Source organism: Thamnophis sirtalis, unplaced genomic scaffold, assembly GCF_051295495.1.
Source record: "Thamnophis sirtalis isolate CommonGarterSnake01/CBP01778 unplaced genomic scaffold, rThaSir2_p1.2 scaffold_15, whole genome shotgun sequence".
Classification (NCBI taxonomy): domain Eukaryota; kingdom Metazoa; phylum Chordata; class Lepidosauria; order Squamata; family Natricidae; genus Thamnophis; species Thamnophis sirtalis.
In genome coordinates this window covers 33,060,534-33,078,005 of record NW_028261395.1, presented here as the reverse complement: position 1 = coordinate 33,078,005, position 17,472 = coordinate 33,060,534, and the positions used below count along the sequence as shown (strand labels likewise).

The window sequence follows — 17,472 nt, the reverse complement described above, 5'->3', positions numbered from 1 at the left end:
AACATTAATGTACCTACATGTACTATTGCAGTTCACAAAGCCAAACACCCCTTTTTCCCCCCTGAGCATTTTCTTTTTATTGCTTTTTGTGGGTAGACTTGAGAATCCACTCTTAAAAAACTGAACACAGGAGAATTGGAACAAGGCGGCCTCTCTGTATGGCAATAAAAAAAATAAACCAAGTAAAGGACAGAAGCCAGTTTTTGAACAATAAATCTTTCTGAAATGAAGGACACATAATCTTCGTAGGAGATTATATACAGGAGAGACCAAACTGGTTTCAACGGATGTGTGTACCTGACCAGGTTTTGGCAAAATGCTTGCCAATTTTTTTTTATAAACAAACCGTGTCATTGGGTTTGTGTGGGACTTATTTTTAAAACACTGATTTGGCATCTTTTTTTTTTTGTAAAAAGTTTTTTATTTTTGTTAACATAATAAAAAATATTTTTGTGTTGTCCGAATTCCCGCTTTAACATCCCCATCAAAAAACACAGTTCAGTTTACATTATATCTCCATTATTTCCAATTTTAGCCGCCTTACTTTTCTTCTCATATTTTCCAGTTTCTAATTTTTAACACATACAAACAGTATTTTTCCTTCTCTTTGAAGATAAACATCATTTCTTTTCCATCTATTTCCATTAACAATATGCATCTTCAAATTTCTAATTTCAAGTTTTATATAATAACATAATTATTTAACAGCATTAAGGTCCTTAATAAAGTTTCCACATTTTCTAGTTAAAACATATTTTAACAAAGCGTGTCATTGAGTTCATGGGGAACTTATTTTTAAAACACTGGTTTGGCATCCTTGAAAGCAAGGAGGACAAGACCCGTTGGGGCTTGTTGGGGAACTTATTTTTAAAACACTGGTTTGGCATCCTTGAAAGCAAGGAGGACAGGACCAGTTGCAGCTTGTTTCTGCCCTGTCGTGCTTCCTTCAGGTTCAAAACCGGAGGGTGGCCCTCAAAGCGGCACCCCGGCTGCGGCCGGGGACCCATCTCCTCTCGTGCCGGCTCTAGCAATGCCGCGCCGGTCCTAGGCACGGCGCCATCTCGGTCCTCCGGCCGCGAGAGGCGCAGCCACCCAGGCTGAGGGAAGTGGGAGGAGGAGGAGGAGGCGGAGATGGGCGATGAAGAGGGCTGGAAAAGGGCCGTGAAAGCAGCCAAGGCTGGATCCGCGCTGAACTGCTCGGGCAGCTGCTGCTCTTCTCCACTGGCCATGGGTAAGGAGCGCAAGGGCGGCGACCGGGATGGGCGGGCAAGGCAGCAGGCAGAGGGAGTCTTCTGGCCCCACCGGCATTCCCCAGGCGATGCTGCTGCTCTTCTCCGCTGGCTGGCTGGGAGCCCCCCAAAATGGCTGGAGAGGGGCTGCAACCCAGGCCGCCTTTCCAGCCGACTGCTGGGTACCAACAGCCAGTCGGCCGCAGCAGGTACTTCCTTGCCTCTGCACCGCCAGCCCCTCGAAGCCGCGCGGGTTTCTGTGGTTGCGTGGGGAGGGTCGAAGTCCGCAGTCCTCGGAGACCGCCGGCAACGCCTGTCCAGGCGCCCTGCCCTCCATCTCGCCCCGCGGCTTCCAGGCCGGGGGGAAACCGGGTTGTCCCGAGGCGCGCGTGGCGCAGGATCTGGCACCGCCGGGTTGGGAATCTTTCCTTCTCCCGCGCTTTCCCCGCGGGGTTTTCCCCGGAGTAGAAGGGATTTGAGAGGCGAGCGATGAAAGGCGGGGCGCGGGGATGGCGGTCCCTTTTTAGCTTTCCAGAGCCGGAGGCGTTTGCCGGGAGCTTCGGGAAAAGGGCGGCTCCCCGCAGCCCCAGAAGTCGCTTTTTGCTGGGCGGTGTGGTTCCCGAAAGCCCGGGAGGAGCATGAGAAGAAGCCTTCGGCTTAAAACTCGCCGTGAAAATACGAGGCGGCTCTGAGCCGGTTAGGATTCTGATTTGAAGAGGGAGATCTGTTTTTCTGTCCCCACGGCCGTAATTCTGGAACCCAAATCAACGTAGCTTCCCGTGGTTTTTTATTTTTATGATAGATAGATGATGGATGGATGGATGGATGGATGGATAGATACTTTGTCAAACATGTAAAAGATAACAGGTATAAGTATAAACATAAATATGAACACAGTAAATGGGTATGAATAAATGGAGACAGTAGGACAGGGACCGAAGGCCACTGGTGCCCTTATGCATGCCCCTTACAGAACTCTTAGGAATGGGGTGAGGTCAACAGGTCTTAGGTTAAAATTATGGGGGTTGGGGGATGTTTAGGTTTTCAGATCAGGCAGGTGTGTCCTTCCTGCCAAGGGAAAATGATCTGATCGGATGCAGTGAGGGCCAGCAGGGCAAGAGTTGAGCATGACCCGTCAAAACCGCGGAGGACAAAATCGCACTCGACGAAAGCGCGCATTTGACGTCATCACAGCACGCCGAAAAAAATTAAAAATTGAATTAAAATTAAAGCAAGCTGATTCACATAAAGGTAAGGGTTAGGTTTAGGGTTAGGGTTAGGTTAAGGGTTAGGGTTAGGTTTAGAGCGTTAGGGTTACGTTTAGCATTAGGTTAAGGGTTAGCGTTAGGTTTAGCGTTAGGTTAAGGGTTACGTTTAGGGTTAGATTTAGGGTTAGGTTAAGGGTTAGGTTTAGGGTTAGGTTTGGGGGGGTTAGGGTAAGGTTTTCGCTTTATTTTTACATTTTTCGATCACAGCGCGATGTTTTCGTCGCGCTGTGATGACGTCAAATGCGCGCTTTCGGCGAGCGCGATTTTGTCCTCCGCAGTTTTGTGGTGGAACCGAGTTGAGAGGACATAGGGCCAATTTATCAAGATCTGCTTATTGCTGGCTACACTTTTAGGTGGTTGTGATTGTCCCTTAAACCTCAAGCAGCAGATTTAAGTGCCATTTGCTAGGAATCGCCCTTCCCTTGAGAGCTTCCCAAAATCACACTTGGAGGATTCCTGGATGCCAAGGAATGCTGCTGCCTGGATGGGAAAGAATATTCCCACCACCTGAATCTCCTATTCTGGCCAGGTTTATTTTCAGCAACAACAATGATAAACATATTGGTGATAGCAGCAAATGGTAAACAATCATATGGAATAATAATAAAAAAAAGTGAACGTTTCCGTATCCAGAGAAAGGAGAATAGAAAAGAATGACCTGGAGAAAAATCATAAAATAGAAAGATCTGTGGATAGAAGCAGAATGGCTGTGGCAAAAGAAAGCCCAAACATCTGGAGCATTACTCATCCTCGTTGACACATTCACCATCCGTCAATTGCAAAAGTCAGCTTTACTTGGAACAGCTTACACCCTGCGATGATATCTTCAATGCCATCAAACAATATCTGCCTATCCCAGTTCATGGGAAGGATTCAGTAGGTGGATAAACATGCCCTACTTTCCTTCATTACAAACATAACGATTAGGTTAACTGTGAGCCACAAGACAAATACTTTATTATAACCAGTTGGTTTCAGTTTAAAGCCTTAACTTGAAATCCTCAATTTAAGTTTAAATCTCTTTGAGATGTCAGCATTTAAAATTCATAAACCGACTTAAAAAAAAAGAATAATAACTATACTTCTCCATACTGTGAAATGGATTTATTCTAGGAAATAACAATCGTCACATGATGTGTCATTGTTAAAATGCTGCCAGAACTAAATTGGAATAGGGTTTTAGCTAATATTGCAACATTGTTGATAAAACTTCTTGTGGCTGGCTTTGCTGGAAATACCCCATATTTCTTAGCACAATGCTCTGTTGCTTTGATGTTTTTTCGCTTTTCACTTTCTTATATTCGGACATAGCTGTTGTGCCTTAATCAATAAAATATTTTTCTTAATCAATTCTCTCTCTCTCTTTCTCTCTCTAAGCTGTGAAAGACCCCCAGGCAATTGAAAGAACAAATCTATTGAACATGGCTAAACTGAGTATAAAGGGACTCATTGAATCTGCTCTAAGCTTTGGGCGAACTCTTGATTCTGATTATCCACCTCTCCAGCAGTTTTTTGTTGTCATGGAACACTGCCTGAAACACGGCCTGAAAGGTACAGATGGTATTTTGGGTTGAGTGAGTCTTTTCATTCCATTTTTGTTCTATATTTGGCCATTTGAGAGGGCCAACTTCGACTGGTTACTGTCAGGGTTCCAAGTAACACACCCAATGGAATCAAAACTCCAAGGCAGGCATATTCCTCAAATATAGATTTATTAGGCGTGTCATATTGGTACATCTGGGGAAACCTGACTCTAAAACCCGCTTGGGTTTTCCCCTAGTTAAAAGTAAAGTTTTTTCCCCTGCCCATGCAGTCCATCACATGGCCCAATCAGGTCACAGTCCAAGGGTCACTTGGTCTTAGATCCCACCTGGTGGGAAAGTCCTTGGTTCTCAGAGGAAAGAATTTTCTTTTGCCTATAGTCCCCAGCTTTCTCTATCTGCCCCCTCCAGTTCCCATAGCTCGACCCATCTCTGCTGTGGCAGCCCTGGAGGTGCCAGGGGAAAATGGCTCCAGGGCTGACCGCTACTTTATTTGCATTGTAGTCGTTTTAAATCATAGCATATATCAATGTTTCTCAGTCTCAGTTTTCTGATCTAGGCTTCCCAAGAGCATGAAGCAAACTCCCTGTCCCGACAAAACCCCTTTTTATTAATCTACTGTAAATTCTGCTCATTTACATCCAGCAAAGTCTTTCGAGGGAGGATTTACAGTCACAGACCTTATCTGGCTTGGGGAGCTGCCAGATAACTTGGCAAGGAGTCTCGGAGTGTCACGAACCAATTAAGTGAACTAATTGTCTCCTGCAAACTCCCCCCCCCCTTTTGCTCCTCTTTTATTTCCTCTGGGAGGGGCCATTCATCGTCCACCTGTGGCCTTATTCCCAAGTTGATCCTTGTTCCTTAGCTCTTCCCTTCATCTGACAACTCTGTGCATGCGCTCACTGGGAACAGGCTCCAGCCTATGAGCCAAGGTGGCGCAGTGGTTAAATGCAGCACTGCAGGCTACTGCTAGATCAGCAGTTCAGCGGTTCAAATCTCACCGGCTCAGGGTTGACTCAGCCTTCCATCCTTCCGAGGTGGGTAAAATGAGGACCCAGATTGTTGGGGGCAATATGCTGACTCTCTGTAAACCGCTTAGAGAGGGCTGAAAGCCCTATGAAGCGGTATATAAGTCTACTGCTATATAAGCTGTTCGTCTGCCTCAATGATGTCTGACTTTGAAGGCAGCTGACAGCTGGCATACAGCCCTGACCCCATCTCTGTCTCCAATGCATAGCCCTCATCAGAGCCTTCCCCAGACTCCAGGACTGGCCCATATTCCTCCCCAACCTCCTCACTGTCAGAATCAGCTACCAGCTCTGCTGGCCGCTGGCGGGCCACAACACTCAGCAACTTTAAGATGTGTGTAATTCTGAGAGTTAAGTCCACACATCTTAAGAGTTACTGAGGTTAAGAATCACTGGTGCACACTGCTGCATGCTAGCCTACCCATGTTTACTTTCATTTGTCCTCCAGACCTAGTGCAAATTTTCTTTTCTAAATCAATTCAGAAGGAAGCTGTGACTTCCTCCTTTGAGTTTATCAGTATTCAAGATAGCAGTTTTTACTTCATTGCCAGTTTTCCTTCATTGGATTCTGAATGACTTATGTACTTGGTTCATTTGTTTTGATCAGCTAATTCCCATTATTTCTTGGCTGTCTAGAAGTGTGATCATGGCTTTTTCTTACTTTTTCTTCTATGTAAGTTTCATAGCTGGCTGCAGTGGTGGTAAAAAAATAATTACTGACATCATTAAATTAAACTTGATGTTAAATAGAAAATATTAATGTTTACAAACATCCCCAAAACAGATAGTTCTCAATTTACAATCATTTGTTTAATGACTGAAGTTACAAAGGCATTAAAAAAAGTGACTCACACTTAATGATCATTGCAGAATCCCATGGTCATTTTGTCAAACTTCAGACATGTGCCACCTAGCATGTATTTATGACTTAACAAATGTGTTGCTAACTTAAAAGCTCCTGCAGTGATTTGCTTGACTAATGAGGCAAGAAAGATTGTAAAAATGGGACAAAACTTACTTAACAAGTGTTTTGCTTAGCAACGAAACTTTTGAGGTCAATTTGTGTCTATCCAGTAAGTATCTCAGATGCCTAGGGAACAAATATATTAAATGTTCCAAAAAAGTAAAATAGAGTGTAAAAAGTCAAAATGTGTTTATTTTTGTCTTCTAGTAAAGAAATCTTTTCTAAGTTATAATAAAACAATATGGGGCCCTCTGGAACTTGTAGAGAAATTGTATCCAGAAGCTGAGGAGATTGCTGCTAGCGTTAGAGATTTACCTGGTCTCAAGTAAGTTATTATACTGAAATATTTTCTTCACTGCTTTCCATACATAAATCATGAGAATGAAATGAACAAGGATCCATCTTCCACAATTAAAATGTATGTAACTTTTCTTAACCTTATAGAATATTCTGTAGGTGAAATAATGTTGTTATTCAAAATTGTAAGAAAGGAAGACATGAGGTTTTATCTGATGCAAATAAGGTAAGATGGAAATTCTACCAGAATCAGATTATTTACCCATTTATTGTCTGAACTGGCAGTCGTTTTTTCAGGTTTTTGAGGCAAGGTTTTCCTATAAATACCATAGAGTGGCAAAAATTGAAGATGGGATCTTATTCATCCAGAGGTCTGTTCTCCCATTGAGCTGTTTTCCTTTGCAGTGGGGATATTTGTGTTAAACTACAATCCATCAATCTCTGACCCAGCAGAAAAGTTGGGTTGCATAAATTTTGCTCATTCCTGAGCCCTACTCTACTCTGTTGTTAAGTAGCATTCCTGTTTTAAAGGGTTTTTGTTTCATGTTTCATCTGCCATTGCCTGATGGGGAGCAACTATCCATCACTCCCTAACACGAGGCAAGCCAGACAGGTGCTTGAAATGGCAGATCCCATCACAGCTCAAGTTGCCACAAATAGCATCTGACAAGTTGTAAATGGGAAGTAGGGGTGCAAGATAAAGTGGAAATGAGTGAACTCCATCTTTGATAAGTGCTGCAAGAGAATGACAATGCTGGCAGCAAATCTACCTGTCTTTTTTGTGGTGGATCCCGGCCCTGATCATATATGGAACCACATTCCTGATGGATTATGCTAAAATTGTTTTGAGAGAAAGTGACTTTGGTTCAGCCATGGGGTGAAATATGGACATGGCAGGAATATCTGGTTGCCAGAGTAGGTCTACAGCACATGAGGATGAACCCAGTCAAAAATTGTTCTTATCACAAATTAATCAGGGGAAGATTTTAATAAAATAACTAGAATATTAAATGTGATGTGATTCAAAAGTGCTATTTTTAAAACCAGGACCTGAAAGAAAGAATTATTTATAGTTACCCATGTCATACATGACACTCTTAATGCTTTACAAGAGTAGACTTAATTTTTTTGAAGCTTTCAGTAGAATAGAGTCCTATGGATTATGGTCTCTTTTGGATGTGCTTAGTGGTGGGATTCAACCAGTTCGGGCCAATTCAGGCAAACCGGTTCCAGGAGTCGTTCCCCCCCCCCCCCGGCACCCTGTTTTGGTTGCCAGATAAGTGCAGGGAGGCCTACTAGGCCCAAAATGTGGGGGGTGGCACAGGTCCCTACAGGGGTAGTTTTTTGCTCCCAGGGAGGTGCAAGAGGCTGAGTGCTGCCTGTCACACCCCCTGGCAACGGCCACCATGGTCACGCCCACCCAGCCAGTCATCAGGGCAGAGAACTGGTTGTTAAATTTTTGAATCCCACCACTGTGCCCCTCCAAGTCTCAGTAAGTCACCCCTAGATGGAATTACCTGGCCTTTGACCAACTGCTCATTGTAGAAACCGCAAGGTATTCATTAATCTCTTCTTCCTCGGGATGGTATTTGCCCAACACAAATACAGAAAAGGACATTATCTTTTATTTTGTGTCTTAAGACTTTTGTCAAATAAATGGTTAAATCAGAAGGGTAATTTTTTATGAAAACACATTTTTGTTGAGAGTGTAAAGTGGCTAAAATTGAATATAGAATGGTTAAGAACAGTGTTCCAAATAAAGATAGAAAATGGCTTAATCCAGGGGTATCAAACTCAAGGCCCAGGGGCTGGATCTGGCCCATGGGGTGTTTAGATCTGGCCCGCAAGGCTGCCCTGGAAACAGCGAAGGACCGGCCCACAGTGACTCTGCCAGCGAAAATGGAGCTCATGAGAGTTTTTGCTGGCGGAGAGTTACAGGAGGCCATTGCAATAAAAAACGGACCTAGGAAGCCAGTTTTTGCTGGCAGAGCACTCAGGCTACCACAGGCACTCCCGACACGAGAGATGTTGAGCTGCCTCCCCTCCCCTCCCGAGTTCAAACACAACCTTGATGCGGCCCTCAATGAAATTGAGTTTGACACCCCTGTCTTAATTCCTGTCTCTATTCCTGTTTTTAAACCAGGACTTCATTAGGACGCGCTCGGGCTTGGTTACGTTTGGCACTTATGCAGAAAAAGATGGCTGATTATCTCCGATGTCTCATCCTTCGGAAAGATCTCCTCGGGTGAGACCTTATCCAGACTCTTATTAAAAACCAGTGCTTTGATTGTGAACAGAATTGGGCACACTGATTGCATTGTGATTCAAACTTAGCTAAAATATTTATTTTCTTTGCTAAATAAAACAGCTGACATTGCATTGCTTCTAGTGGGAACATTTCACTTTTCTTCTGAATTATAAATTTCAATGAAATGTTCTAATTGATTGACCTAACAGCTTTGTTTTTAAAAGGTTTGGTAGAACAAAAAAGAAAGGGCACATTCTAACAATTATTCAGATTTGACAGTAGTGTGGTATAAACCAGAAATCAACAATGTAATGCCTGTGACCTTCCCAGGCAGAACTTACCACAACAATGGCAATAATGTATTCTTTCTCTTTTGCTGTTAATATATTCTTCAAATTTACATCATGCTGCCAGCTGTTGGAAAAGGTGCATACCCAGGGCATAAAGCATACAAAATGCAGTTGCACATTATTTAATTTCATACTTGCAGAACTAGGCTTTTTTTTTTAAAAAAAATAGTTTTTTCAGTTTTTTAAAAATTCTAGACAAGGAATGTTTGACATTGGTTGGCTCTGAAATTGACCAGTAATTGACAATGTCCTTTAAATTATATGATAATGCTTTTACAGGGAATTTTATGAATACCATGCAGTGATGATGGAAGAAGAAGGAGCCGTCATTGTTGGATTGCTTGTTGGGTTAAATGTCATTGATGCAAACTTGTGCATAAAAGGAGAAGATTTGGATTCACAAGTAAGTAGATGCCATAATATGCAGCCTTTGAAGGCTCGAAGTAGCATTCGAGCAAATCTGAAGATCTTGAATAAAATAATTCAAACAATTCATTTCAGCCGATACATTTAGAATTTTTTTTTCCTCACACAAAGAATTTATTTTCTTTGAAGCACTATAAAAAATCTATATATATATTGCAGATCCCTGTAATTCTGCTTCTGCAGAATACTGAAAGAATACTGCAGATCCCTGTAATTCTGCTTCTGCAGAATACTGAAAAAAGGGTTTTGACTGGAAGATCTTTCAAATATAGCATGGCTACTTTTTTCCCCCTGTACAAAAAAATGGTTCTATGTGCTTTCTTCAGAAGGTGTATGAAATCTGTATTTTGGCTTATATTTAGATCTTAATATTGTAAACTCTATGAGATAATTTGGATTGTAAACTCTATGAGATAATTTGTAAACTCTATGAGATAATTTGGATTTTCATTTGGATAATGAAAAAAATATCTGTATTGTATTATAATGTAACGCTGGCTGAGGAACTGGGAGTTGAAGTCCACAAGTCTTAAAGTTGCCAAGGTTGGGGACCCCTGATCTATAGGATATTCATAATTAAACTAACACACCTTCACTCATTTGTAGATACTGCCCATTGCTCTCGATCCATTATGCATTCAGTCCATTGCCGACACAGTTGGATCTGGAGGTTTTGAACCCCTGGGAGCAGATGCAGGGGACACGGGTTGTTGCACAATGGCCTTGGTCATTATAATCCAACCCATTAATGTGATCAATACCAAATCTGGAGTTTCCAAATTCTGTTGAATTGGATTAAATATCCAGGAGAACGAAGCTTATCCCTTAGCTGTTCCTTCATTTCATTTTGCAAAATTTGATTTTTTTAAAAAGGTTGGCGTAATTGATTTCTCCATGTATCTAAAGAGTGACGATGACACTGAAGATAAAGAAAGGTGAGTTTTAGTAGAACTTTTAGCATGTTGAACTAAATGGTTGAAAAAGCCACCATCCTGCAAGATCAAAAGTGTCCTTCCCTTCACAGAAAATATTCCTTCTGTTCAGAAGTAGGGAATCTTTACGCGTGATCCATTTTATGTCATGTTGTACCTAATGTGCGTTAGTTCTGACTTTCAAAGCCCCCTAAGGCTTCACACATGTTGCATACCCACCTACCATATTTTTTGGACTATAAGACGCACCGGAGTATAAGACGCACCATGATTTTGAAGAGGTAAATTTAAAAAAAAAGTTTTTGCACTCTCAAACCCTCTGCCCGTTTTTTGCAAAAAAGGGGGGTGGGCATTCAGAGCTTTGGGAGATTTATAGAGTGCTCCTGGGGGATGGGGAGGGGGCAAAAATGAGCAAAAACGGCCCTCCCCAGCCCCCAGGAGCACTTTGCAAGCCTCCCAAACCCTCTGCAGGTCCATTTTTGCAAGGAGGGTGGGGTTTTGGTAAGCCAAAAATTCTGTATTCCGTGTATAAAACGCACCCAGATTTTCACCCTCTTTTTTTTGAGGTCTTATACTCCAAAAAATACGGTACTCCAACCAGATCTACAAGTTGCTTTTGTTACCCTGACTTCATGAGGGGAGGGGACTGAGGCCAGAAATGGCTGGATTATGCTATGCAAGAACTAACCATGGAGATGTTAATCTGGCCCCTCAGAGCTGGTTTTCTTGAAGTTGCGTGGGCTTTATTTTTTTAATTCCTTCAAAGTCCTTGCAGTTTTCTTGACATGTTTGGAGGTGGTTTGCCATTGCCTCCTTCCTAGGGCTGAAAGAGAGGGACTGGTCCAAAGTCACCAAGCTGTCTTTGTGCTTAAAGCTGGGCTAGAACTCAGTTTTCCACACTTCTTGTCCAGCATAAGCTCAAACTGACTTTCTCTTCAAATTAGCGAAGGCCAAATTTTACTTTTTAAAAATGACAAATTTATGCATTGACTTTCTATTAATAACATATAGCCTGAACATTTTGTTTTTACATAGCAATATAAACTAGTCATTTCTATACAAACCTATCTAATCAGCAAAACCAAAGTCAACGTTTCATTTTTCCACCTCAAGCACAAAGTCCAGAAGCAATTTATTTATTAATTAAAACTTTATGTCCCCATCTTCCCTGGAAGGTGACTCTTATTTGCTCTTGCTTATTTTATTGATTGTACATGTAAGTGTTTTGTGTGTGTGTGTGTGTGTGTTTTCATCTGTGTTTACTTTTATTACATTCTCCTGTTATGTAAATCTCTATGAGTCTGGAAAATAATAGTAATTATAACATTTTAGTCTACTGTGAAAAAAGCTGTACATTTTGGGGCCACAGATTTCAAGGGCAAAAAGCAGAAATCATGCAACAACTAAAAAAAATCATCAGAGTCTCTTGTTTAATGAAAGGGGATTGTTTAAATCAGAAATGCAGAAGAGATGTATGAACAGTCATCCTATCACTATCTAATACAAATTTGAGGAAATGGACAATCAAAGTCATATGTGAATCCTTAGAGGAGAGATGGGCAATTCTGGCCTCTTTATGACCTGTAGACATGCTGGCTCAGGAATTCTGGGAGTTGAAGTCCACAGGTCGTAAAGGGGCCATAGTTGTCCAACCCAGCCTTAGAGCAATGTTCAATTTCCAATTTTTTGAGAAAACCAAAAGAATCCTTTTTTTTTAACAGACTACAAGTCTGTTGATGGTGGTTATTCAGTTATTAGTGCTAATTATACAGAAGGTTCTAAATTTCAAGCCAAGTCAATAATTCAGATATTGGTTTTTAATTTATGGAGAACATTTATTAAGACAACATATTTCCGGAATAGTAAATAGAAATTTTTCACATGCAGTTCTCAACACTCAGATCTCAGATCAAATGTCTAATTAAACATTAAATATTCTAAACTAAAACTAAATTTCTTTTAGAAATGACCATGTTGCTGCAATATTGGATCAGAAAAATTATGTTGAAGAATTAAACCGACAATTGAAGTAAGTATAAATTGTGTTAGGGAATGATGCCTTCTGTTTTAAAAATAATTACTTTGATAATTATCAGGGTTAGGGTTAGGGTTAACTAGTGGAACAGCTTGCCCTCAGAAGTTGTGAGTGCTTCATCACTGGAGGTTTTTAAGAAGAGACTGGACAGTCACTTGTCCGAAATGGTATATAGGGTCTTCTCCTTGAGCAGGGGGTTGGACTAGAAGACCTCCAAGGTCCTTTTCAGCTCTAGTTTGATTCTGATTCTGAATGCTGAAACTGGTTGTAAATGTAAGTTGATTGCCAAATGCACAAAATGCAGTTCATGTGACTATGGGCAGGCAAATGTTTTATAATGGTAAGAAGTGCTTTATAGACCATAACGCATCCTTTCCAAGGCCATCGTTATTTTCAATGATCATTAAACAATCGGTCATAAGTCAAGAACTACCGATAGTTCTCCTTTTGAATAATAGCAGTTAGCTACTTTTGGGTGATGTCAAAAAGCTATACTGAATCACTTCTTGATTTTAAGTAGGGTGACCATTGGGATATATCAGGGCTATAAGCTAGATACAGAAGTCTAAAAAAATCTGATAGAAAACACTGTATTTTGAGGAGTGGTATTAGGATGTGTCTTCTGATGCATTTGTTGCTGGGTACCGAGCCACCGCTAGGAGGTTTTGTAAACCAGTTTGTACTACTGTGTAATTGTAGAAATAATTCTGAAGAATATTTTTTTTATCCTTTTAGTAGTACAGTCGGCAGCCTCCATACCCGCGTTGATTCACTAGAGAAGTCAAACACTAAATTAATCGAAGAGGTATTGTCTTCCAAGCAATGTACACTTTAATTTCAATAATATGTTGAAATTAGCAGTCTTTATTTGTACTTGGGGTTTGGTTTTTATTTTAGTTTGGGATTTGTTTTGGTTTGTTTCACCCAGGATGTTTCCCTTGGCCAAGAGGTGCCTTGTTTGTTACAGAACATCTGAGCAGCATGAGGCTAGTGGCCTAGTTTCTTGGATGTTCTCCTTTTCGCTCAGCTGCATTTAGCCCTGAAATCCTGATCCATCTGTACAAACCTGCATATTTTTTTTGCCATATAAGCAGGAACATCTGCAAAGGTGCCCAAAATGTCAAGATGGCCATGACCATGCCACTGAAGCCCTGCTAGAGCTATCTTGACCTTTTTGACCCCAGCCTCATGGACAACCTGGAAATGGACCTAAAATATATATGATAGCAGTATGGATGGAGAATCCAGAACCACCAACCCATATAGAACATTATCTCATCAGCTTGAGAGAACATTCTCTCAAGCTGCTGAGAGTCTGTACAAGTGTGATGGGGCATACCTATGATGTGTGTGTGTATGCACGCGCATGTGTGTGTGTCCCAAAGGTGCTTTTTCAGAAGGCAACTGGACTTTCTTGTCTTTTCTTTTGAAGACACTCACTTCTCATCCAAGAAGCTTCTTCAGCTCTGACAGGATAGTGAGGAATGGAAGTATCTATCTTGTCTATCCTGTCAGAACTGAAGAAGCTTCTTGGATGAGAAGCAAAACATATTTAAAAGGGGAAAAAAAGAAAGTCCAGTTGCCTCCTGAAAAAGCACCTTTGAGACAACCTGGATGGCTGAGAATCTCTACAGACAAACACACACACCTTCTCTCTCTCTCTGTCTCCCTCCATCCCCCTCTCTTTCCCTCCCTCCCTCCCTCCCTCCCTCCCTCCCTCCCTCTGTATGTGTGTATAAATTCCTTTGCAATTGTGCAAATTGCTTACTACATGAATCCTTGCAGCAAGATCTTTTAAAAGATACCACAGCCCTTCCTGGTAGATAGCCTTTTACAAGTGCCCAAACTCATGGCACCCTGCATATCAAACATTCCTTAGCTATTATTAATGTTGGATTTTAATTGAGATTAATATCTTCAGTTGCACATTTTGGATTTCTGCTTCCTGAAAACTGCCATGAGTCCTTGTTTGTTGGCAGTAGAAAAGGGTGAATGAAATAAGCCCTACATAAATATCCTGAAGTAGTGCAGTGATGTGATTAGCAGACTGTGATGTTTTCATGCAGCATTTTGAGTCTCGACTTGTTTTTTTTTTTTTTTTTTTGCTGTTTGAAAGCTTTTGGATTGTTTTAAATTTTTGCACTCTACCTTTCTTTTAGTTGGCGATAGCTAAAAACAATATAATTAAACTACAAGAAGAAAACCATCATTTAAGAAGTGAAAACACACTCATTTTAATGAAAACACAACATCATCTGGAGGTACGATATTTTAAAATAATTCATGATTTGTCACAATTTGCCATTTTTAATGTAATTTTCTATAAAAATATAATATTTAAGCATTTTATGTACTTCAAGACTCTAGGCAACAGATTCAGAGGGATATTTTGGAAGATCACTTGTAAGTATACCATGCCATGAAGGGGCATTTCATTTATGCTAAACTCAATAGTTTACCTTGCTCAATTGTAGTAACTGTGAGAGGGACCTTGGAGTCCTAGTGGACAACCACTTAAATATGAGCCAGCAGTGTGCAGCAGCTGCCAAAAAATCCAACACAGTTCTAGGCTACATAAACAGAGGGATAGAATCAAGATCATGTGAAGTGTTAATACAACTTTATAAGGCCTGGAATATTGCATGCGGTTTTGGTCTCCATGTTATAGAAAAGATGTGGAGACTCTAGAAAGCGTGCAGAGCAGAGCAACAAAGATGATTAGGGGACTGGAGGCTAAAACATAGGAAGAATGGTTGCAGGAACTGGGTATGTCTAGTTTAATGAAAAGAAGAAGTATGGGATGACATGATAGCAATGTTTCAATATCTCAGGGGCTGCCAAAAAGAAGAGAGAGTCAAGCTATTCTCCAAAGCACTTGAGGGTAGGACAAGAAGCAATGGGTGGAAACTAATTAAGGAGAGAAGCAACTTAGAACTGAGGAGAAATTTACTGACAGAACAATTAATCAGTAGTTTTTAAGAAGATGTTGGATAACCATTTGTCTGAAGTGGTGTAGGGTTTCCTTCCTAATCAGGGGGTTGGACTAGAAGATCTCCAAGGTCCCTTCCAACTCTGCTATTCTATTCTATTCATTGCAAAATATATTTACATCCCTTTGTCAAGATAGTCAGGACATGGGGAACCACATTTTTTTAATCTGATCTAATGTTAACCCTGTATGTTTAGAAAGATTTTGTAGGCAGGGTAAAAAAAATGTCTAGAAAGACAAAGTAACCACCTGCAAAATATTCAGAGGAAGCGTTTTAAAACCGCAGAAGTCAGCATAATGATTTCAGTTCAAAGAAAAGAACTGAAAAATGGTGAAGCAGCTGAAACATGGAATAAAAATAGACCTTACAAAGTAGAACAGGGAAGTAAAACTGACATGCAGCTGAGGCAAAAGACAGTGAAGTGGGAATACCACTTGGTATTTTAGTGGGTTAATTAACAAATGGCCCATTCGAAGACCAGAACAGCAGGCCAGAGGAAGGACAGCCTATGGCCATTTCAAAGATGTGTAAGTGGAGTCAGTAAAAGAATTAAAAGGGGCAATTGGGGAACAACTAATTTTATTATGTTATGACATCATTGAAGTAAATGGTGAAAACTGTTGCCCTATATTTGGTAAAGGGTTGTAGTCAGTGGTGCGATTCAAATAATTTTACAACCAGTTCTCTGCCCTAATGATTGACCGGGGGGGGGGGGCGTGGACATGAAGGGCATGACCAGGGGGTGTGACATGGAGCACTCAGCCTCCTGCACCCCCCCTGGGAGCAAAACCGCAGGAGGGGAGTGGTGCACCCCACCTCCTGTTTTAGGCCTAGTAGGCCTCACAGCACTTACCTGGGAGCCAAAACAAGGCGCATTGGGACTCCTGGAAGGGGCGGGGCAGGAAGGGGCAGAGCCAGCCAGCAATTCAACAACGCTTTGCTCGAACCGGCCTGAACCAACTGAATCCCACCTCTGGTTGTAGTACTGCAAGGCTCGAAACACACATTTCTACCTCTTAAATTTTTGCAGACTTCTCTGCAAAAAGAAAAGGCCCCAAATTTTGCTCTCATCTATTTCACTGGTACACAGGAGATGTGGAAGCACGATGTTCCAAACTCACGATGGACATACAAACTGAATTAATGAGGCCTGGCTAAATTTTGCATACCTCAAGTTACAGCTGGAGTTTTGGAAGGAGAATTGGTTGCCAACCCCCATTTTTAAAAACTTCAAATATTCACCTGGTGTTCTGTACTAGCTTTCACTGGCTTATTGAAGATGAGGTTTTCATAACAGTATTGCCATAAGGAACGTTTTATGAGCAATAACAAATACAGCAGATTCCAAAGTATAGAAGGAGCGTTGTTCAGCATTTTCAATATTATTTATACATATTACAATACTTTTAAAATGGGTACTGTAGCTTATATATGATCTAAATCATTTTTGACACATGCATAGCTCCACATAATACTCTTTCATTATCCCAAGCTCATCACAAACACAAAGAAAACTTAGGAGGTGTTCTTACTAGATTATAAAATCTTACGGATTATAAAATACATAAGATTATGTATCTTTGGCAACTTTAAGACTTGTGGATTTCAGCTCCCAGACTCCTCAGTCAGCATGGCTGGCTGGGGAATTCTGGTAGATGAAGTCCACAGATCTTAAGTTGTCAAGGTTAGGCATACCTGCTCTAGGAAGAGGAAGTTTTTAACTACAACAATTTTCCTTATTTTCTTTGTAGATGAATAAAGTAGATGCTGAAGCAGAACTTCAGACATATAAACATTCCCGACAAAGCCTGGATGAAATGTACAATGAAGCACATAGACAGCTTCGAGAAGAGTCACAGTTAAGACAAGTGAGTGGGTGTTATATAAATTCTGTGTAAATGTGTTTTTATTTTCCATTTTCATTTTCGTACAGTCACATATATACTGTGCAGAACGGGGCCATATAACATTAAACAATAAACACAGCCATTCCTCTTGTCAGTAATACCCCCAAAAATAGAAACCCAATGTACCTCTTCGACCCTCCATACACCCTTTCTTTCGCCCCCCTCCAACTTTCCATCTTCCCTCCATCATACCCCTCTACCCTACTTCCCCTCCCCCTCTACCACTCCTCTCTCCCGGTACACTCCCTCCCTTCCTT

The 17,472-nt window shown here is 41.2% G+C and overlaps 1 protein-coding gene across 5 annotated transcripts in view; it reads left to right on the top strand.

Moving 5' to 3' along the window:
* The first annotated feature begins 1,077 nt into the window (after positions 1 to 1,077).
* RUFY2 (RUN and FYVE domain containing 2) overlaps positions 1,078 to 17,472 on the top strand; it is a 40,806-nt gene continuing 24,411 nt past the window's right edge. For 3 of the 5 annotated variants that reach the window (XM_087702318.1, XM_014058593.2, XM_014058595.2), the window contains exons 1-10: positions 1,078 to 1,231; positions 3,875 to 4,048; positions 6,238 to 6,355; positions 8,471 to 8,572; positions 9,205 to 9,328; positions 10,225 to 10,286; positions 12,247 to 12,312; positions 13,054 to 13,123; positions 14,478 to 14,579; positions 17,060 to 17,176. In XM_087702318.1, the coding sequence (XP_087558444.1) occupies positions 1,132 to 1,231; positions 3,875 to 4,048; positions 6,238 to 6,355; positions 8,471 to 8,572; positions 9,205 to 9,328; positions 10,225 to 10,286; positions 12,247 to 12,312; positions 13,054 to 13,123; positions 14,478 to 14,579; positions 17,060 to 17,176 (1,035 nt within the window). In that variant the 5' untranslated portion in view covers positions 1,078 to 1,131. Of the gene's footprint in view, positions 1,232 to 2,929; positions 3,378 to 3,874; positions 4,049 to 6,237; positions 6,356 to 8,470; positions 8,573 to 9,204; positions 9,329 to 10,224; positions 10,287 to 12,246; positions 12,313 to 13,053; positions 13,124 to 14,477; positions 14,580 to 17,059; positions 17,177 to 17,472 lie in introns of those variants that run through there. The other 2 variants (XM_087702319.1, XM_014058594.2) reach the window with 2 other exon arrangements.